This window comes from Cucurbita pepo, chromosome LG13 (genome assembly GCF_002806865.2).
Source record: "Cucurbita pepo subsp. pepo cultivar mu-cu-16 chromosome LG13, ASM280686v2, whole genome shotgun sequence".
NCBI classification, from domain to species: Eukaryota; Viridiplantae; Streptophyta; class Magnoliopsida; order Cucurbitales; family Cucurbitaceae; genus Cucurbita; species Cucurbita pepo.
This window is the reverse complement of record NC_036650.1, coordinates 5210655-5232789: the sequence shown is the minus strand read 5'-3', so window position 1 is coordinate 5232789 and position 22135 is coordinate 5210655. Positions and strand designations below refer to the sequence as shown.

The 22135-nt window shown below is 35.0% G+C and overlaps 3 protein-coding genes across 4 annotated transcripts; 1 reads left to right on the top strand and 2 right to left on the bottom strand.

Moving 5' to 3' along the window:
* Positions 1-825: 825 nt before the first annotated feature.
* LOC111808541 (calumenin-like) lies at positions 826-7878 on the bottom strand. Of its 2 annotated transcripts, XM_023694601.1 has the most exons (7): positions 7079-7878; positions 6305-6407; positions 6138-6203; positions 2319-2489; positions 2128-2224; positions 1279-1414; positions 826-1199 (listed from the first exon to the last, which is right to left on the bottom strand). In XM_023694601.1, the coding sequence occupies exons 1-6, from the start codon at positions 7653-7655 to the stop codon at positions 1289-1291; spliced, it is 1140 nt and encodes a 379-aa protein (XP_023550369.1). In that variant the 5' UTR covers positions 7656-7878; the 3' UTR covers positions 826-1199; positions 1279-1288. The 2 variants fall into 2 exon arrangements, with proteins under 2 accessions (XP_023550369.1, XP_023550368.1); XM_023694600.1 differs by having other exon boundaries at positions 826-1414; positions 7079-7877.
* Positions 7879-9052: 1174 nt separating this feature from the next.
* On the bottom strand, positions 9053-9961 carry LOC111808540 (nucleolin). Its single transcript, XM_023694599.1, has one exon. The coding sequence runs from the start codon at positions 9947-9949 to the stop codon at positions 9323-9325; it is 627 nt and encodes a 208-aa protein (XP_023550367.1). The 5' UTR covers positions 9950-9961; the 3' UTR covers positions 9053-9322.
* A 1296-nt stretch (positions 9962-11257) lies between these two features.
* LOC111808538 (probable protein arginine N-methyltransferase 6) lies at positions 11258-21514 on the top strand. Its single transcript, XM_023694598.1, has 9 exons — positions 11258-11526; positions 14114-14182; positions 16684-16719; positions 17251-17316; positions 18402-18470; positions 18598-18675; positions 19310-19388; positions 21046-21130; positions 21423-21514. Exons 1-8 carry the CDS (start codon positions 11281-11283, stop codon positions 21087-21089), a joined length of 687 nt encoding a protein of 228 aa, XP_023550366.1. The 5' UTR covers positions 11258-11280; the 3' UTR covers positions 21090-21130; positions 21423-21514.
* The last annotated feature ends 621 nt before the right edge of the window (positions 21515-22135 follow it).

Here is a 22135-nt window from a genome sequence, read left to right as displayed (position 1 = left end):
CCTCACCAAGTTGGCATTCCCAACTAATAATTTGTGTTTTTGAAGCTATTCACCATATTATTGCCTATGAGCAGACGTGTGTGGTATCGGATACGTCATTAGAGCCATGTTTATAGGTGCACCCGTAACCACTATGCCAGGTATCACAATCACACTCTTGCAGTAGCGGGACAACGATTGTGCGGCGCTTGTTCTAATCTAGCAAACAAGTCAGTCGTGTGAAATTCGCTCTTCACGAACAATATTGGTGTATGTTCGAGTCTCGAGTCACGTTTGAGAGAAATATTTTAAAAAACGTGAGCTAGGAAATATGTTGAAAACAATTTTAAAGAAATCAATGTTATAGGCTAAAAGTGAGTAGGCAATAAGGACTTTGATAACATATAACCCAAGTAGGAAAAATTGACAACTAGTTCATCCTCCTATAATATACATATTGGGGCATTTGGGTGTAGACGTGATTTTGTTGACCAGTCATACACCCCCGTATTGACACAACAATAATAATAAAAGCCTATTTAATATGAAAGAAAGTAAAAAGAGTTTAGAACGGGCATGCAGTCATGAACAACATTTCCTAGACAAGCATGACAGAGACATTCGACATGCGATTATAGGCAACACATCTTGGAGAAGCATAACCGTGGCACCGAACTCGGACCTTATATGCCATATGAACTGGAGCAAGGAGATTGACAAGGGTGCCCGCAGTTGAGATGAGCGAAGATATGTCTTTGATTTTCGGATAAGAGATTCTAATTTTTGATTTCTTGATCGAAGATATGTGTTAATAATTTGAGCTAAACTCAGGGCGGCAAAAACATACCTAACCAAAAATCAAATCCAGCATCATATTTCAAAAAGCAACAAAATTACATACACCTGTTCTAGTGCACTTTTCATAAGCTTATACTTGAAAAGAAAATTAACAATGAATAATAGACAATTTTGTATCCAGGAACAATAAATTAGTAACAAATAAGAATTAAATGACAACTCTATACCAAGGGACGCCGAACTAAATCAATATTTGCAACCAAAATAAATAAATGTCTATGTCTATGATCTAAGGTGTGAATCATCGCTATCTTACACAAGATGATACTTTCATACGCTACAAAATGAGGATAACATAGGGCAAGTCATGGAGGAAGAAGATTAAACCAGTTCTGACCACCCTTTCGAATGCCAAAGCTCTCCTGTTTAAGTGTTTCCTACAAAGAGTTATGTTCAACCGTCTTGTCTGCACGAGTTCGATAGATAGAGGGAGGTCCATACTCGAAAGAAATTAGCGAAACTCATCGTGGGAATCGTAGTCGTCCTCGTCGTCTTCATTGAAAATGGCGCTGTAAAATACGTAAGGATGATCGATCATTTCTGTCAAGGTGAGACGTCCATCTTTATCTGCATCCGCCTGCAAGAAAAAGACACAAAGGAGTTGTTGATCAACAGATATGAATAATCAAGAAAAAGACACTAAACTTGGAATTTCCATGAGTATGAATAATCCATTTATAACCCAGCGAGCTCTGATTGTTAGGGGGAAAAGGGAAATTGTTTCTACTCTTAGGAATCACGACTCTCTACAATGGTAGGAAACACTATAGAGCCTCTCCTGAGGTCTATGGAGCCCTCGAACAACCTCCCCTTAATCAAGGCTCGACTTCTTCTCTAGAGTTCTCGAACAAAGTCCACCATTTGTTCGACACTTGAGTCACTTTTGATTATACCTTCGAGGCTCACTACTTCTTTGCTCGACATTTGAGGATTCTATTGATATGTCTAAGTTGAGGGCATGACTATGATACTATGTTAGGAATCACGACTCTCCACAATGGTATGATATTGTCCACTTTGAGCATAAGCTCTCATGGCTTTGCTTTGTACTTCCCAAAATGCCTCGTACCAATAGAGATGTATTCCTTAATTATAAACCCTTGATCATTCCCTAAATTAGCCAATACGAGACTCCCTCCCAAAAATTCCCAACATCTACAACCATACATAAAATACAAGATGATTATTTATGCCATTAATATGTGCAATATCCAAGCAATATTTCAATGACAAAGCCAGAAAGTTCATCAATTTTCATAAGGATTTCAAGATTTCGCCATGCATGTGTACCTGCTGTATGATATATTCTGCTTGTTGTTCTGCATAGTAATGCTCTGATGGGTGGATTTTTCCAATTATAGGTAAGAGCTCTTCATCAGACAGGTGTCTATGAAAAACGACACAAAAACAAAGCATTAAAGTTGCCAAGGAACTCTGCAGTTAACAAGCAAGAAGGTGTTCGGATTATAAATATCAGTTACCCGTCATTATCTTTGTCTAACACTGCAAACAAGTTTCTAGCAGGGCCGTCCCTGGAATCTTCAGAATGATGAGAAGAATTGTGATTCTCATCATAATTTCTCACCATGTCAAAAAGTCCATGGAAAAACTCGTTGAAGTTAATCTTTCCATCCTTGTCTGAATCTCTCTCCCTACAAGGCCATTCACCAATTGACTAGTTAGCAAGCTGCTGAAATGGCAAACAACCCAAGGGCCAGGGGCCCTAAAAGCGATGAAAAGAACTATCAAAAGAACCTCCATGAAAAGAGTCTTTCAATCAGAAATAATAATCAAACAATGAAAGAGAGATAATCATTCATAAGCATTTGGAAGAATTAATTTAATGGAGAGATGATAAGATAGGGATAAAATCAAGGGGGAGAATGCATTCTTTGCAATGAAAAAACCAATTAGAAACAATGAGCCGGAGGCAGATGTAAGGGTCATACAACAACGCACACACTCTATCTAGATGAACACAAAGAACTAGAGAGAGAAAATGTAAGGAGAACTCTGGCTTTAGGAATGTACACCCAGAAACAATATAGAGAATGTAGAAAAGTAAATCTTCAAATCAGAGAAGGTAGAAAAGTACATCTTCAAATCAGAAAAGGTAGAAAAGTACATCTTCAAATCAGAGAAGGTAGAAAAGTACATCTTCAAATAAGAGAAAGTAGAAAATTACATCTTCAAATAAGAGAATATAGAAAAGAAAATTACATTTGCAAATCATTTTTCATATATATTCTTACTATTTATAACAATTGAATATATAAATAGGAAAAGACTCCATATCCCAACAGAATATACGCTGTATAAACAATAAAAAATAGGCGTGACTAAAAAGAGTTACAAGCACTGGTGCAAGTAGATTTGGAAACACAGGCAGTTGTTTCAAGTAGATGCTTCCATGACAACCGGCAAAAGATTCTTATGAAATCCACAAATAATTAATAGGAGATGTGTGTTAAATCCAACAAAGCACTGCTTCGATGTGATATGAGAATGCTGAGTATATGCAGACAAAAGAAAGATAGTCTTCACTCAAAATTAGAAATCTTCCTCCAAATATTTGAAGAGATGGGAATAAAATGTGCCAGTGTTATTGAATGTACAAAAAAAAGTATTAACTCAGCTAGGTGAAATAGAAGCTTACATTAGAGTAAAAGAGAATACTCTAGATTTTTACCAACTGAAGTCAAAATGGGAAGGATCAATGGAGTGTCGAGGATTGTTAGGAGGGAGTCCTGCTAATTTAGGGAATAATCATGGGTTTATAAGTGAGAATACTATCTCCATTGGTATGAGGCCTTTTGGGAAGCTCGAAGCAGAGCCACGAGAGCTTATGCTCAAAGTTGACAATATCATATCATTGTGGAGAGTCGTGATTCCTAGCATGGATAAAGCGTACATATGAGGTATTTAAAAGGGCGAGTTAATAACTTCTCATACTAACAATTCTCTTAAAATTCCTTCACAAATTAATAACTTCTATCAACAATTCTCAACAATACTCCCTTCGAAGAAAATAGACCATCGAGCCATTGAGCCTCCTCTAAAATAGTCATATCTATCCGTCTAGCACTATCTGGATGACTCCTCTCCCCTGGAGCACATTGCTAATCCAGTAGAGCTCTACCACAAATCTTAACTAGGACTACACCTTTGAGGCTCACAACTTCTTTGTTAGACAGTTGAGTCACTTTGACTACACCTACACCTATTCTATTGACATGACTAAGTTAACTAAGTTAAGCTAAGAGCATTTGGGTAAGACAAACTGGTCAATAAAAAAATCACCCTAAGGCCATTAGACAAGATGCCCAAGCTAACAGAGTTAAGTTGAGTTGGTTCATGAAGAAAGAGAAGCGCGCTGGCAAATGATTGCCATGGAATGCGACCTACAACTTAATGAAAAACTACCTTCCAATAAAAATTAGAGAACCCGCTTGGGCAGCAAAAACTTCCTTGAAACTTCTCTTTCCAAGATTAGATAATGTGGCTAAAAGTATCAAAATAAATAAATAAATAAAAGCTACACCCAAATATTATCGGAGCATTATCTCCAATGCCTTGAATCCTGGTTTAAGAAGGCCTCTCTTTAATAGGGAGATTAATGAATTGATTTCCCTCACACAAATCACAAATAATCACAACAATAAGCAGAAGTGGACTAAAAAAAAGAGTGGAATTTCTCATGGGCCATCATATTCCTGTGGTTTAATGAATAAAGGGTCCGTAATTGAAGAAACCCTCCTCAAAATCCAGCTGAGGTTATTCAAAGAATGAAAATCGTTTTTGGGTTTTACCTCTTAGTGTTGGTAGTGCGTGTTTGAAGAACAAAAACCTACATTGCTGCAAGCCTGCTTAGCCTGAAAATCGTTGGAACTTTATTGGATAGTTCTGGTATCCATTAGAGTTTCTCCCCTACCTTCAGGTAATCTCCACACGAACTGCTTTCTGACAACTTTTTTTATCAGGAAAGCCTAGATTCTTGGAGAGAAAAGGTTCGGAGCTTTTATTCATGAAGACATGGCTTGAAAGAAACCATAAAATTTTCTCAACAGTGCTGGGGAAGAGAGAAGTAGGTGGATTGGGGAGAGGAAATAACAGTTGACTAAGCTATATGAACACAAATAATAGGAGAGAGGAAATGCAAGGAGAAATATGGGCTAAATAAACAGCAGCCTCCCTAACCTAACCAATAGTTTTCTGAAAGAGTTTCCCCATATTGGAGGTGTGCATTCTTAAAGATGGTTGGATGAAAAAGTAGATTTTCAAAGCCATGGTTAGATATAACCATTTAGTGTAAATAACTATCTACATTATATAGTTTTTTACTATACATAGCAATTTAGTATTTACTTTATATTCATTTACCATATATAAGTTGTACTATGTATACATGTTGACTAATCTATGAATAAGCAGCAGCCTCCATCACCTAACAAATAATTTTTGAAAGAGTTTCCCCATGTTATATCAAGTAGTAGTGTGCATTCTTAGAGATGGTTGGATGAAGAAGAATGATAGTATGAGCCTTAATTTTTTAAGTCTTAAACCAAAGAGAATTTGAAGAGTGATTGCAACAGACTTAGTGCTTCGGCTTACAAGCAAACTCTCTAATCAGGGAAGAAGATTCATCAGGAATTTTTCCCGTCAAGCTCATAGGCATCCACTTCTATATCTAAATCCAATTCCCTTTAATTTGGGCAGTCTTTCCACCGAGTAGGAAAAAATTAGGACAAACTTTCATTCATATTTGAAGCGACAATGTTCAAAGTAAAAGACTCCTACAAGGATTCCTAAACTGGAAATTACAAGAAAGAAGAGATGAACCCCACAAACTTTTCATTCATATATTGTTACATCTGATACTCATTAGTAGCGGAAACTTGCCAGCATGATAAATACTCAAATACCAAGTCCAGAAAACAGCAACACTCAACAAAACAGAAAAGCAAGAACCGAACATCATATATATTAATCATATTTTCAAATAGTTAAATCCTGCACTAAATGGTTCTTGACATGAAATTCATTAATTCCAAAGTTCAATGTGGAGCTCAAGAATAGCCAAAATGGTATAATATATCATGAAATTAGAGAATAGTAGATGTTCTAGTGTTCATAATCATGATTAGCTCTTTTTCAGCTAAACAAGTTGTTAATATCCTCAGTAAACACTAATAGTAGTTTCAGCAGAGATGAAGAACAAGTGAACATGATAATAAAAGTGCAGTAGAAACAAAGACATGGAAAGAAAACTTTTGAGAAGTTCTATCATAAAGTTTCATTACCGTATTTCTTCCTCACACAGCCAATGAAGTAGCTTTGGATTTTTGCTGTCAGCTGGGTGCAGAAAGCTACAAGTCCAGAGATGAAGAAAAATTAAAAGCATCTCAGTTTAAACATGCAATATGCTTTCCATACTCGCCACAGAAACATCTACAAATATAGAACTTACTCGTTGAACTCGGTCAGATTCAAAAGACCATCTCCATCGGCATCCGACGCATTAAAATGTTCAAATTTCCACCAACCCATATTGAAGCCAAAGGAGCTATTGTCTGATGAGTAGTTTAGTAATGAGGAACACACAAAAAAACTGCCTAAAAAGGATCTACAAGTAGAAGAAAACATAAGAAAAATGGAAAAACTGCTATGAATCTGCATCATAAGTGCGGCAATACATTTGTTTTTGCCAAAACTGGTAGGAATCAATCAGAATGTGGGACTCCCTCCCAACAATCCTCCCCTCGAGGGTCAACTCCTTCTCTAGAGTCCTCAAGGATCACAACTTTGTTCGACACATTTGAGGTTTCTATTGACATGACATAGCTAAGTTAAGGGCATGACTCTGATAACATGTTAGGAATCACGACTCTCCACAATAGTATGGTATTGTCAACTTTGAGCATAAGCTCTCATTACTTTGCTTTGGACTTCCCCAAACGGCCTCATACCAATGGAGATGTATTCCTTACTTATAAATCCATGATGATTCCCTAAATTAGCCAATGTGGGACTCTCGCCCAACAACACTCAACAAAAAAAACTTCTGCTTAATAAATCAATCTCCAAGTTTTCCAAACTCTTACTCCTAGCGATTGGACATTACAAACCATGACTAGTTTCCAAGCCGCATAACAATTCGCAACCAGAGAGATTTTGAACACAGCAAGAAAAAAGAATAGAACACACAAAACCAAAATCCCAAAGCATTTGAAGAAAAACAGACCTGAATTGCGAGCCCAACTGGGAGGCTCGTACTCGGAAAACGAAACGAGCCCATCGTGATTCTTATCATGCGTCTCCAACTCCCTCTGAGTCCTATGCAAAGTTTCCCTCTGAGCCTGCTGCAAATTCCACTCAGTCAACTCATGGACAGCGACAAATCCATCAGATGGATGAACATCAATCTTCGGAAACAGCAACGTGAGCCGATCGGTCACATTGAATCTATTATCATCATTAAGGTAATCCTCAGCATCCGCGAAATCCTCCCACTCAGGCTGCGATTCTTCGCCGGGGGCATGTTCCGTCAAATGCGCCGCCATCTCCGGATGGTGTTGTTCTACATATTGTTTCTCCCATTGCCGGTCTTCACGTCGGCGCTCAATGTCGGCGACAAGAGGGTCGAACGGTACAGCCTCGTGATGGTGGTGGTCGTCATGGTGAGAAGGGGCAAAAGTGAAGTTGGAGCGAAGCTTGAGGCGGCGATGGCGGCGATTGGGGGATTTCTTGGGGGAGTGGGAAACGAGAAGGAGGAGAAGAACAGCTACTGTGATGTATACGATAATGGAAACTTTACTCATTCTGTAAGCTTTAACAATGGCTGCCAATGGAGAATGTGGGGATTGAAGAGACAATTGTTGAAGATGGAATGAGAGGGATTGAGAATTCAAGAGAGAAATCTATGGGGGAATTGGGAATAACGTAGATTCTTAGAGTGAAGAGGAAAATCAATGAAGTTCTAGAGAGAAAACGAGTTGAACAAGTTCCTTCTGTTCATCACTGATGACTTTAATAGACGTGCTTTGGTAGATCTGCTGAATTCGCGTGGTTTTCTAGGGGTGAAAAAAAAAAAAAAAACCAATAAATAAATAAATTTTAAGTTACCGTATCTAAATTTTTTTAATTTAATTGAATTTCTTGTAATTTAATTAGTTTGTTGCGTGTAAATTGAACTATACCATATTTAAAAAATATATAAAAAAAATTGAGAATTTAAAGATTTAAATACACAAAATTTAACCCGTTAAGAACGAGGAATAGAAGTGGGATGGAGAGTGCAACCAATATAGGTGAGATCAAAGCTCTCAAATGCATTCTAAAGTCTAATTTTCATTAATGTTTAAAGTTTAAATAGAATACACGCTACTAACTAATACCTAAAAATACCTAAAAATAAGAAAAAATATAAACTAATATAATAAAATAAAATATACTACTATGCTAAATAAAAAAATATTAATAGATTACGAATATATATATTTAATAACTAATTATTATAATATATTCTCTAAATATTATATCTCAACACATTTAATACAAAATTGAAAACTTTTTAAAACATTACTTATTTCATTTATTTCGTTAAATTTTTAATTTATTTTTGTAGAAATTGAGGCAGGAATTTCTCGATAATTTTTACCCGTTTCTTATTATTTTAAAAAGATAGTTATTTTATCGTTTTTCGTTTTCGATATAATATTAATTAAAAAATTATAATAAATCAATATATTTCATTTGTTACACCAGCCTAATTTTTAAAAATTCAAATTTAAATGTTAACATAATTTTTAACATTACATAGTTGAAAATGCCATTGAAATTTCCTTTAAAAAATGACAAAATTAGGTTTTTATTTAAACAAGGATTAGAAAAAATACCATATTTAAATCTTCAAAAATTTCATTAATTTCTGAATTTTAAAATAAATTTAAAAAATACTTATAAACGAAAACAATTAGTATTTTTAAAACTAGTTTATTTCAAAAATATTTATAGAATTTAATGTTGGTATATTAAACTTAAAAAAAAATCATAATAAAATGATTAATGTATCGTTTAAACGAGTAACCTATAACTTAAAATATAATAGAAAAGTTATGGGAATTCACAAAAATAGAATGATAGTAGTTTTTCTTAATGGAGTGATTCAGTATATATGAATTTATGTTTGAAATTAGTTGTGATTGATCAAATCAAATTTCAAAAACATTTGCTAAATGATTATACTTCTCACCTGCATTAAATGTAATGGAATACAAGGATTTTCATGGAGATTTGAAAGAAGAAAAATGCAGGTTAAAGATGAATGTTCTAATGTATTTTGGAAGGGCGATCAGCCGCCATGCCGGTGATCCTTACCTTATCGCGATCTAGTTCAACCGAAGTCCGAAGTGCATCCGATGTGCGAATCATGAATTTCTAGTTCCCAAAATCTGTCAATCGAATGCCCTAACAGCAGGTTTAACGCTCATGTGGCCTTCTTTTTCCGACGCTCTTTTTTCCGATCGTCGATATCTTCATCGGAACTGTTGAACTCTTCGTCGTCATCGTCTTCATCGTCTTCATCGTCTTCCTCAGACGGAGGCGAAGGATCGAGACGAGCGGCATCCTTGGCCCACTGAATCAGCTTCTCAACCTCATCCTCTTCGTCATCGCTATCGACATCGTTAGATATCGAAGACGGAGGCGGAGTAATCGAGGAAGGCAAAGACGCCTTCAAAGCAGCGAATCTAGCAGCGAGATCGTCACCGAGAATCGACTGAGATTCGCCATCGACAACGAGATTCTCAATCGGCGGTGGCCGGGACGAGGAATCGGATTGATGATGCAGCTGAGAAGGGCGAGGATTGCGGGAAGCGGCGGCGGCGGAGGAAGGTCGCGATCTTAGGGCTTGAAATCGGCGATCGAGATCGGAATCGAGATAGTTTGGGGATACACGCGACATGTGTGAATCGACGCTGAATTTCAGCATGAGATCATCCTGAGCAGCTTGCAGCAATTGCTCGACTTGTTCGTCTTCATTGCCACTTCCCATCTTTCTGAAATCCATTTTTCTCCTCCTATCCCTTCCGTCGACCTTAGCAGTTTCCGCCATTGATATTGCTCCCAAAAAATATATATATATACCTTTTTAATTTTTTAATTTTTTATTTCAGTACATTTTGGTTTATGTACCATTTAAGGTTTTCAATAAATTTTTAAAAGTCGCATTTAATTTATAAAAAATAATCAATTATAAATTATAAAAATGATTGAAAATTATTATTATTTACCCAATATTTGATTAAATATCCTATTAGATACTTGTTTATTCACTTAAATTATTATATACCTAAAAAAGTAGAAACCATATAACTTTAATCATATGCTCGAAATTTAATAAAATTGGACATTGAGTTTAGATATGTGTCACGAGTTTCACCGTATTTTAGGCTACGTAGCGGACTTAGGTACAGACTTAATGCAAAATTTGAGACTTTTTTTTATTAAATTCAGCCTAATATTTTAAGAGGGGTGAAATTCAAACCTTTGACATTTATGACATAAACTTTAACCCATTGATCTACGCTCATATTGACTTACAAAGTTTAAATTTATGTATTTATTTATTAAAATAAAGTATATTTTTTTAATTAACAAGTGAATGTGATGAAAATGCACGTTTTTATTTATTTGTTAAAAGTAAATATATTAACTTTAAAATTAATATTTTTTCAAAATAAAATTTTAACTTGAAATTAGGTGATCGTGACATTTTTTAGCGATAAATTAAACCATCAATCTCGAGAAATAGAACCATTAAACCATACTAATGTTAGCAACTTATTCAAATATTTGAGTTTGAGTATAAATTTTTACTACGTCAACAAATCCAATATACAATGGACTAAATTAATAAATTATTTATAATATTTTAAAAAAATACATTTAACGTTTAAAAAATACCAACATTTTGAAAGAATTAAAAAAATGTCTTTAATTTTTTTAAAATTTTAAAAAAATATGTTTACTTAAAAAAAAAAAAAAAAATATATATATATATATATATATATATTCTGCTGACTTTAAAACATACTTATACAAAATGTTTGAGATAATCTATAAATATTTAGGAACTTTCAAAAATATTGTTGAAAAGTTCGGAGATAATCTATCAAATATCGATAATTGACGATAAAATTTACTTTTTTTTTTTTATAAAAGTAAATAATATTAATATTAATTTTAAAATTGGATGAATATTTTGTAAATTTTAGTGGCATAATAATATTATTAAAAAATAATAATAATAATAAATATCCAACAGTAAGAACACTGATATCCCGCCCTTTTGTAGTGCAAGAAACACAAAAATGTTGCCTTAATTCACCACTGTACTCCCAACTTTGACTGGAGACTACACACAGAGAGTGAAGAAGCCGGAAAATGTATCCCTACTCCGGCCACGTTAATGGCTCTGGCGTGGGCGGCTCCTACTACGAGAAGCGGTCTGGAACCGTCCAGAAGGGTCGGCCCCGCCGGAGAAGAGGTAGCAGGTCCTACCATAGCGGCGGAGCGACGGTTTCCGGAAACGAGCAGCCGAAGCAAGCAGAGGGACCTCTTTGTACTGAATTTGACATGGACTACTTCCGTTCTTACTCCCACGTTGGGGTTCACGAAGCAATGATCAAGGTCCGTTTCGGCTTCTTGTTATTTATTATTGAAAATTTTACTGATGCGCTTTTCTAGATGATGTCAATTTCCTGCATTAACTTTGTTCTGTATTGGGAGCACTTAAACTTTGGGGATGGCTAGGATATCTTTTCTAAACTTCATAATTGGTATCAAGACCATGGAGAAAGACTGACTTTATGAAGGATCTTACACTTTTTTGGAGGCCTCTTTTACATTTAAAAAAATCTTGAGAGTAGACATCCTCCCTGGCAATAAGAATACCACGAAGGTGTTAGACGAACACGACTCTCCACAATGGTATGATATTGTCCACTTTGAGCATAAGCTCTTATGGCTTTGCTTTGGGTTTCCCCAAAAGGCCTCACACCAATGGAGTTAGTATTCCTCACTTATAAACCCATGATCATTCCCTAAATTAGCCGATGTGGGACTTTCATCATCCAACAGAAGGAACGGATGGTGATGGAACTGTGTTGATTGAGCTTCCCAAGTCTAGTATGTTGGTTTAGAAAAAGAATAAATGTTGTCAAGATTTGCCAAAAGGAAGAGACACTTTTCTGTTGATCTGTTCTTAATGCTCTCCTTAATAAAAATAAGAAAAGAAAAGAATTCAATTGTTAACGACCCAAGCACACTGTTAGTAGATATTGTCCTCTTATTTTGCTTTCCATTCCAGGCTTCCCCTCAAGATTTTAAAACGCATCTGCTAGGGAGAGGTTTCCACACCTTTATAAAGAACGTTTCGTTCTTCTCTCCAACTGATGTGCATATACTTTGACTGCAACCCCTTTAGAAATTAGAATAGCATATAAATTCGTCTAAAGACATCATGTCAAGTGAGCACTGAAGCATAATTGCCAAGAAAGAAGCTTGGAAATATTGGAGAACTTCAAGATGTGATAGTGTATGGGTTATTTCATACTAGAAGATGGACCAACTCTCGAAAACCACATCTTCATTATACTTTTGGCTGCATCCAAGAGTAGTATTCTAAATGTTTTGAGTTTCTCTTATGAATGTATATTAATAATTTAGAATGAATGAATTAAATTAGCTAAAACGCACACGCAAATTTAGAAATTCTCTTGAGATTGTGTTGTTCTTTCTTTACATTGATAGCTATTATGAAATTCCTATTTTCACGATAGCATACGGACTGAAACTTATAAGGAGGCAATTATGCAACATCAGAGTTTTATTGCTGGCAAAGTAATATTTTTTGTTCTGAAAGTTTTAAAATCTGTTTTTTTTTTCATAGGTTTAATGAAATAGATTGGCTAAAACATCATTTTAGCCCACCACGTTGGTCGCTTTACTTTCTAATGTCCAATTTTAGTCCACGTGCTTTTGATAAATCTTAAAATAGTTCCTGTCGTTAGTTTATTGTTGATTTTTTCTAAAAACATTTAATCTTCATTAGTCTTCTCTCCACAAATTTTGGAAACCCTTTACATAGTGTCTATTCTTATATGAATTATTATTGTTATTTAATCAATTTTGATAAACATTAAATTCAAGGGATTAAACTTAAGATTTGTTGAAAGCACATGGGGACTAAAATGAATTGAAGCTCAAAGTACAAAAACCCAAATGGTATTCTAATTTGATATTTTTCAATCCATTTTCCCCCTTCTCCTTTTCTTTTGAAATAAAAGAAATAGAACTTTTCATCAATAATTGAGAAGTTACATGTGGATAAAGAAAAGACATCTTCCTTTAGGAGAAGACAATCCTCTTACGTACAGGAAATTGCAATTTCATATTATGAAAAACAAAACTTGACCTTTTTTGAGAACCAAAACATTATGAAAATGCCCCCAAGTCCGCAACTGGGTAAAATTACAATATAAGAAGAATTACAAGGAACAACTTGGAACAATACACCACAAAAGGCTTGTCCCTTTGGCTAAATCTACACTTCCACCCCCACTTCAAAAAAAAAAAATAATAAATAAATCATTGTAGATATCCCAAATAAGAGCTTTTATGGCATTTGTCTGTCAACGCCACACTTCACTTTTAAATTTATCCTTGTACTTTTGTTGAATACTCAGGTAACATGAAAAGTTCTGAAAGTCTATTCCAACACTTGCCACTATATAAACATTGAAAGTTTCGTATTTTTGTTTTTTGGCTCCTTTTGTTTCACGCTTTCCTTTTTGTGCTGCCCTTATATTTTCTTTTCATTCATTTTCTTCAATGAGAGATGGTTCTTAAATAAAAAAAAATATATATGAACACAGAAAAAATTGATGTATTTGGTCTTCCCCCGCTTTAATATAGAGTAGACAGATTGAAGCACTTCGCAACAGACAGGACATTTCTTTCATTTATAAGCCACCCTACAACGAAAAACAATCTGCAACTAGTAAATTTGTTTGCATAGTTCTTTGATCTAACCCATGGTTTTTCTGTGCTATACACAATGTTTCATGCATCTGTTGTCTTTGACTCTGAATTCAATATGCATTATTTTTAACTCTATCAAAACAGGGTTAAGACTCTGTATTGCTCCATATGTCCATTTCTGGATTCTATTTGGATCTGTCCTTTGTTTCCTGTGTATTTACTAAATTGAATACAGGTTGTAATGGATGTTGGCTGTGGCACTGGAATTCTCTCCATATTTTGTGCTCAGGCCGGCGCAAGGCGGGTGAGCTATGCTGTATCTAAATGTGTTCTTTCTAAAAAAATTTATTGGAAAAATGCAGGTAAACTATTTTAATTGGGTCCTAGACAGATCTATCTTAACTCCAATTTCTTGAAATTCAACCACTAACAGCCCGGCTTCATCATGCTTTTTTATTAAAGATTGTTTAGTTGTTAGCAAAGGAAATTTATGCAGTGAAGCACAAGGGAGTGCCCGTTACTATTAAAGCTTGATTTGCTTTATAATCCAAACTTTGGGCAGAAAAGTAGAAAAAATCAGGAGTATTTTTGTTAGATCATGCTCCAATGATTTTGTTTATTTTAATAAACAGATCAAAGCAGAAAGGACTAGATCTCTGTGTATTGTGCTAACGAAGCTATTTTTCCATTTACAATACCATGTTTTGTATTTCAGTCATACTTCATTTTGTTAGAATCTAGTAGTTTTTGTTGGGGCCCTCTTCCTTTTCAGTTTCTGAGTACTTGGTTGCGAGAACCAAAATCTTTAATGTTGGTTTACGGCTGGTGAGCAAGACTATTGTGCGGGAGTTGATTGTTGCATTGGGTAGGGTATGGGCTATTGAAGAAACTAAAAGGTTTAAAGGTGTTTATAAAAGACCACAGTATTGGAATGCGCTTAAAGTGGTATCTTTCTTCAATTTCTAAATGTCCAAAATACTTTTGCTGAAGAAAGACAAGAAGTGGACCTCGTCCTAATTGCTAATGATTTGGTAGGAAGTATAGAGTTAAGAGGGATAGAGGTTTGGATACATGCTTAGAAGCACAAACATTTTAGTTTAGTTAGCATGTCCGTGTCTAACACGTGTTAGACACTTGTTGGTTATGTATCGGAGCTTGTTAGTGCAATAGATATGTTAACTAGTTGTACAAAGTCGAAGTAGGACCAACATTTGTTAGACATTCATTGCACACTAGTTAAGTATACTAAATAGGCACATATATGACTAAAGAGTTTTGAGAGCGAAATATATCAAACTAATTTATTAATCCTATAAATGCCTACACTCATTGACATTGAGTTTCTTTCGTATTTAAAAATGCTATATATTTTAATAAACCTGTTTGTGTCCCTATGTTTTAAAAGCATGATGTGTTGTTGTGTGAAGTGCATGTTCGTGTTATATTGTATCTTTCCAAGCTTCATGAGGATTGCAGTTGAATTTTGAAACTGCATTTGATACGGTTGATGGGAGTTTGTATAAATGGCAATGAAAAAAAGAAAAGATTTTGGTTGGAAAATATGTAGATATGAGATGAAAGATTTCATTGTTCTTTATTTTTATTTTTATTTTTTATTTTATCGATTAGAAACATATAAAAATATATTTAAAAAAATGAGAACAAGGACAGCCTACTAGGAGCCAAGACAGCTACCGTCCAAAGGTAAGCTATCACAAAAAATTCTCCCAACTCCTAATAATCATGGAGAAACTGTAATTACAAAAGAAATCTTTGTGGTTTGAAGACCACTGCGTAGCCAAAGGTTGTGTACTGTCAACAAAAGACGCCACTGTTTTCCACTTGTTCTCAAAAAGACTAAGATTCTTTTCCTTCTGCAAACTGAAGCATTGCTCTCACAGCACAGTTCTGGCTTTCCCCTTAAACTTGAACTTCCAAGAGGGCTTCCAATAACCACCTATCAATCTGATGGAAGACACAAGGGCAAACCAAACTCATTGAAAGTAAGATCCAGCCTCTATAAACGAAGGGATGATGCAGAAAGTGGTGATCATTGGATTCAGCCTCTCTTACAAAGGTTGCATTGTTCATATAAGTTCCCCATCTAAGGAGAACAAAAAAGAATTTTATTTGGGTTTGTCCCCCAATCCCTTTAAAGGATTCACTTGCTACACCTTCCTTCTCACTTTGGGTAACCATCATATTGTTTGAGGCCTTTTATTGTCCTTTTCGTGAAAGGCAAGCATTCCTGAGTAGGTTTTTCATATGAGCGTAAGCATTATGGCCTGTATTTAGAGGGATGCTTTCTTCTTGATGGGGCCACACTACTATGGATTGTTTTGACTTTATGGTCAAATGCTGTCAAAATAACTCTTTGAGTTTATGAAAAGAGAGAAGAAAGGATGTTTCATGGTCAGAATAAAGATTGGGAAGAGGCGGTATTGTTGGCCAAGTTTAATTGTTCTTTGTCAAGTTTTTTATTTTCTTCCTTTTGTTATTATACCATAAGTGTAATTAATTCAAGTTGTGCTTTCGTATTTTTGTAAGGTCTTAGTGAGTAGAGCAATGACACTGGATATTGATGTATATTTCCCTTGGGAGAGATACTGGGAATTTTGTTAGAGCCTGTTTTAAGGATTTAGCTTGATGTACTCTTTACTAGTACAATGAAAAGTTTGAAAAGTTATTTTTTTTAATAATTAATTTTATTATTTTTTATAAATCTTAATTTTCTAATCTGAGTTCTGGACTAACAAATGTTTATCATTGCACAACTTTTTTCTCACCCTCTCTCTCTTTTGTCAGGTTTATGCAGTTGATGCTAGTGGCATAGCACTGCAGGTATTATTATAGTATGATATTAATATTTTAATTATTATTATAGTTGTAAATAGTATGCTTTTGGGCTTTAAACACTCTTTAATGTTGCTGGATACCCACTTTCTTGATTATTACTACCTGAAAAATCTTTTTGTAACATCCCTCACTTATGTATGGCTTTATCCATAATCATCCCTTGCATTTCTTTACCTCAAACCCGGGCTTGTCTTTTTATACCCACATTAGTGTTTCATTTTTCTCCATGAAGGCTTGGTTTCTTACTGACAAAAAAAAAACTTTTGTTCTTACTAATTCTTCTTCTAATGGTCTAGTATCAATTGTAATCCTTTTGGATGGAAACCACAATTTCATCTTACATATTGATGCATTTAGTTTCATTCTTACATTCCAGTATGTGCTCTATGTACGATTGTTATATTATTATTTTTTATAATATGTAATCTTGTTAAAGATCCCAGTTAGACATCTATGAATCATGCAAGAAGCAGAATTTGAACTTCATGTCTGAGTTGATTTTGCTTTTCTATGCAGGCCTTAGACATTGTTGAGGCTAATAATTTATCGGACAAAATCATTGTATTGCATAATAGAGTTGAGGTGAGCTCTTTTAAGTTGCTAATGGTCTTTGCTTCTATTTGTTTGCATTGAGTTTACATTACTCTTAAATTGATCTGTGTAAAATGTTTCCATTATTTGAAAAGGATTATTAATGACTAGAGTATCTTGTAACTTTTGATTCCTTGCTTCGTTTGCCTTTTGATTCAACCCTTCTTTTGTACTTTCATTCTTTAAATCGGTTAAAGAAATGCTTCTATTATAAATTTTTGAGAACACGTAAATTTCAGGTGGCCATTCTTCGACTAGATGGTGAAAATAATCTCTCTAAATTTACAATCAGAGATTTAGACTGAACAATGTAGAACTGCTCGTATTTGGTTACCAATTTTTATTGAACTTATTTGGTTTCCTTCTTTTTTTATTCTTTTGTTGTGTTTGTTTCGAGTTATTCTCTTGGAAATGGACATAAGAATGGATTTTGGGTTGGGATATGTATTTTCATGTTTTGATTTAGATGTCGATCATACTGCTATGAGTCATCTTACTCTCTCTGTTTGTAGGTTTTCCCTGCTCGGTTGGCCAAGAACAACTTTGGGTATCTATGTTTAATGACTTTTCTAATTATTCTTTAGGTTTAGAACCTTTTTCTTTCTCAGTAGGTTAGGTTTTGGTGGATTTCTTTTCGTCTGTCTTTTCATAGGCCTATCTTTTTGTTGGCTTCTGTTTTTTTGGTCATGGTTGGCCCTTTTGTATTCTTCCATTTTATTTTCTCAATGTTTTTTTTTTATTATTATTAAAATAAATACAAAAGTCTTACTCGTTCTAAGTTGTGAGTATCTCGAGTACATATGCATGAAAAAGAGAGAGTTTCAATATTAGTTAATACAAAATTAGGTTATAAATGCGTTACTTCTTTTTTGCCAACTTATAGTTTAACTGGTTAAGACATTTCTCAACACAAGGTGAGAGGGTTGAATCCTCATCTCCCTGTTTCCCATGTGTTAAACTAAAGACACCTTTGTTACGTGGTTGTTTATAATTAATTATTTAATAATTTTGATGAATTTGTCAATAAGTATCAATAACAGTTACATTATTGACCTTTTCCTCCTAAAACCATGCAGGATGTTCGAATTGATGATGGTGTGGATGTTATAATTTCTGAGTGGATGGGATATATGCTCTTGTACGAGGTGATTATGCTCATCGACTTGTAAAGCCTGAAATAACTACCTTATCTGCAAGTTTACCTTAATGCTTTTTATGAAAGATATATTTTTACTTCATTCTCTTTATTGAATAGAGGGGTTGCTATTGCAGAGCATGCTTGGAAGTATAATTTACGCCAGAGATCGGTGGTTAAAACCTGGAGGCCTTATACTACCATCAAGTGCAACGGTATCTTGTTTTTCTTATGTTATCTTCAGTTTTGATCTGTTGTGTAAAACTGGTGGCAATTTTTTGTCCATTTCTGCTTGTTACTTTCATTGACTTGTACTATAAGATGTGCCTTGCGCTATCGGCATGTATGTGACCTGTTTTTCTGTAGAATCTCTTAGTGGTTTGGCTGCTTGATTTTTGTATTTTTTATATATCTTTTTTATGAGAAATGGAACTTTCATCAAGAAAGATGCAAGCTGTGTAAAGAATAGCTAGCTATTGAAGTGGAAAAACTTCAAATGAACAGCACATCTGTGCAAAAGAAAACGTTATACGTAAGGATTTCCCTTGCATGTATAGCCTGTCCATCCGCATATATTTTGCCTATTATTCTTTAGAATCTCCGAGTGGATGGGTACTTCTTTGTGTTAATGAGAAATCGAACTTTAATCAGAAAAGATGAAAACAGTTGACGTGATAGAAAGAGCTATCAAAGTGGAAAAACTTTAAATCATTAGCATTCAAAATGATAACTTACACGATGTATATCTCAAATTTTTAAGAGATAAATAGGACCAAAAAAGAAAAGAAAAGAAAAGAAGGAATAGTTGCTTGACAGATACTGTCTTGATTTTATCTATCTTGCTCACAGTTGTACATGGCACCTGTCACTCAAAGTGATAGATACGGTGAGAGCATTGATTTCTGGCGCAGTGTATATGGAATTGATAGTAAGTACATGCTGAAGCTATGTATTTCAGTTTTTGTTATTTGTTGTCTTGTTTTTAAATGTGTACCGCTGGATCTCTTGTTTGTCGTTGTGAGTTAGATTTTTTGTTTCTCTATCTCAGTTGTTTATCTAGAATTATTTTTACTTGGTTGAATATGGAAGTAACTGGATCTGTGAATTAATGAGAAGATTTTTTCTCTCGAAATCCGACAGCTTCATGGTAGTGGTAAGTTAATCAGATGTTGTGCCACTTTTTAAGAGTACCGCTAGAAATAAGAGTATATAAAACATAGTTACAGGAATCTTTTGAAAGAGAGCACTTAGTAGGGGCAAAAAATTTAAATCTTAAAAGATGTCACGGCAAGAATCCCCCTGAAGAGCGGAAATTGCATTAGACCAAATAATCTTAAGCTTTGGCCGGAAAATAAGTGCCTGAAATGAGGTGGAAGAGAGCTGCTGAGCTACTTTTAGGAACCACCAGCTGATTAAAGAGTTTAAAGAGATCATGCCAACATAAAGTTCAATAAGGAGATTAAAGAAAAGAAATGCATTTGATCCTTCACGTCCTTTATGGACAAAGTGTGCCAGCTGGGGAAGACTGCAAGATTCAGCATTCCATTTGCTATCCTGCAGCATGCACTCAACTTTTTGCGAGTGAAAATGTACATAATCTTTCACCTCGAGTATGCACATGATTTTTCACCAGCCTTTGCAGAATCGGACCAGCAGTATGCCATGAGAAGATCTTTTGAATTAGCCACCCTATAAACTCCTTTAGAAAGCTATTTGAAGAGGATCATTGATTTGCTAAGTCTCTTCCCAAAAAATGACTCTTATCTCCCCTGCCAACATCAACCTTGTACCCTTATTGCCATTTTACAGCAACCCGAAATTTGGACCTGAGGGTACTTAGAATTTATGGGAGCCTATTGGGGTAGGGATCCATTCCTAATTGGGAGGTATTTGTCGGTGATGATGTTTCTCCGCATATCATTTCTGCCCATGTTCTAGGCTTTGAGATTTCCTGCACCTTCGCCACCCTTAGAGATGGGAAGAGAGGTGCTTTGCCAATTGACAAGGTTGGAGACCCTTAATTCATAGCCTTACAAGAGAATGAAAAGGACTATTACATCCCAAGAAACTAACTAACAAACTAATTAAATATGAAAGTAACGTTAGCAACTTAAACAAAAAAAAAAAAAAAAACAAGGAGTTCGGCCTCATTCTCTTGCATTAGAGCCCATTTTTGTTTGGCTGGGTTGGGTTTTGTTACCGTTTAATTTTATGTCCTAAAAACAATTGACTTGTATGGGCATTTAGAAAGTCCCAAGAAAAGTGCAAATAGTACACGAATGCAATAACTAGGTTTTTGCCACATAAAATCTGGATCAATTAACAGTAATTGATGTTTATTCACATTCACAAGAGCAACTCATGGACAGACGTAAACTAGTTCAATGGCATGTTCCAGTTGCAGGCATCGGTCAACTTCTGCCACATCACAAAATATGAATATCCTTTGTAAAATAAAAATGATATAAACTAGTACACTTACTAGGAGTTATTCTTCTTTGGGAGGAGGTGGCCCCTAGGATGTTCTTTTGTATATGACATAGACTAATTTAAAACTTTTGAAACAAAACTGTTCGCCTTTACAGGTAAAGTATGTAGACTGCTATACAGTGTCAAGTGGCGAGCTTGAGTTTGTCACAAAAAGTTACAAGTTCAAGTCAATGATGCGAGGTAATGTCTCTCTCACCATTCTTCCCCCTTGACTTGCGGTATTCATGTACATTCATTCATGGACTTCTGTAGCTTTGGGTTGTCATATCATATGAACTCACCACAGCGAATTCTTATAGCCTTTGGCTTTCTAGCTTTTATGTTGTTTGCATAACATGTGGAGTTCGGCCTTCATGGGTGTTGCATTAAGTAGGAGGACCAATTTTTCCAGTTATATTGTTCGCTTTTCAATTTTCTACTTCTGCGATTAAAAACTTCTTTTTTTTTTTTTTTCTTTTTTTTTAACTTCCAGCTCCCTTGCATGGTTTTGCATTCTGGTTTGATGTGGAGTTTTATGGGCCTGCTACTGCCATGCATCGTCTAATGCCATTGCACCCTGATGATAATCAAGTGAAAGATGGTAGCCCGAGGAAGAAACGTGCAAATCCAAATGAAGCACTTGTATTGTCCACTGCACCTGAGGACCCTCCAACACATTGGCAGCAGGTCCTTTATAATTAATAATAATATTATTATAACACAAGTCGTATGTAATGGAAAATCTACTAGGAGTTGAAGATTTATTTCTCGGAGTAAAGTACAACTTTTCTAATCTCTTCTAACTTATGGTCCCACAAATTTCGTCTTGTTAATCTTGTTTACTTTTGCAGACAGTAGTCTACTTCTATGATCCATTAGAGGTTGAACAAGACCAAATAATTGAAGGCTCTGTTACTCTAACACAAAGCAGAGAGCACTATCGGTTCATGAATATTCGCCTCGAATATGTGTTAGTTTTATTTCATACATTTATTTTAGCAAACATTTCTCCAGTCACTGCTTTCATATATGCGTCTCATTTGGTTTTGATATTTGATCTAGCAGTACAGGTGGGCGGTCCTTTGTAAAAGAGTCGATGATGAGGTGATGATACCTATTCTTTGCTTTGTTTCATGATTTGAAGCCTCAATGAGTCTTCTCAAGGCCTAACCTTCCTGAAACGGTAATTCTCCAAGAAACTCCTTG

Bases quoted from the DNA above. Each gene is read 5' to 3' on its own strand.
- LOC111808541 (XM_023694601.1), bottom strand. From the start codon at position 7,655: ATGAGTAAAGTTTCCATTATCGTATACATCACAGTAGCTGTTCTTCTC. The intron at 6,408-7,078 runs GTCTGTTTTTCT...ACTACTCATCAG, and splicing joins CAGTTGGGCTCGCAATTCAG to ACAATAGCTCCTTTGGCTTC. The intron at 2,490-6,137 runs GTAATGAAACTT...ATGGCCTTGTAG, and splicing joins CTGTGTGAGGAAGAAATACG to GGAGAGAGATTCAGACAAGG.
- LOC111808540 (XM_023694599.1), bottom strand. From the start codon at position 9,949: ATGGCGGAAACTGCTAAGGTCGACGGAAGGGATAGGAGGAGAAAAATG.
- LOC111808538 (XM_023694598.1), top strand. From the start codon at position 11,281: ATGTATCCCTACTCCGGCCACGTTAATGGCTCTGGCGTGGGCGGCTCC. The intron at 11,527-14,113 runs GTCCGTTTCGGC...AATTGAATACAG, and splicing joins TTCACGAAGCAATGATCAAG to GTTGTAATGGATGTTGGCTG. The intron at 19,389-21,045 runs GTAAGTACATGC...TCGCCTTTACAG, and splicing joins CAGTGTATATGGAATTGATA to GTAAAGTATGTAGACTGCTA.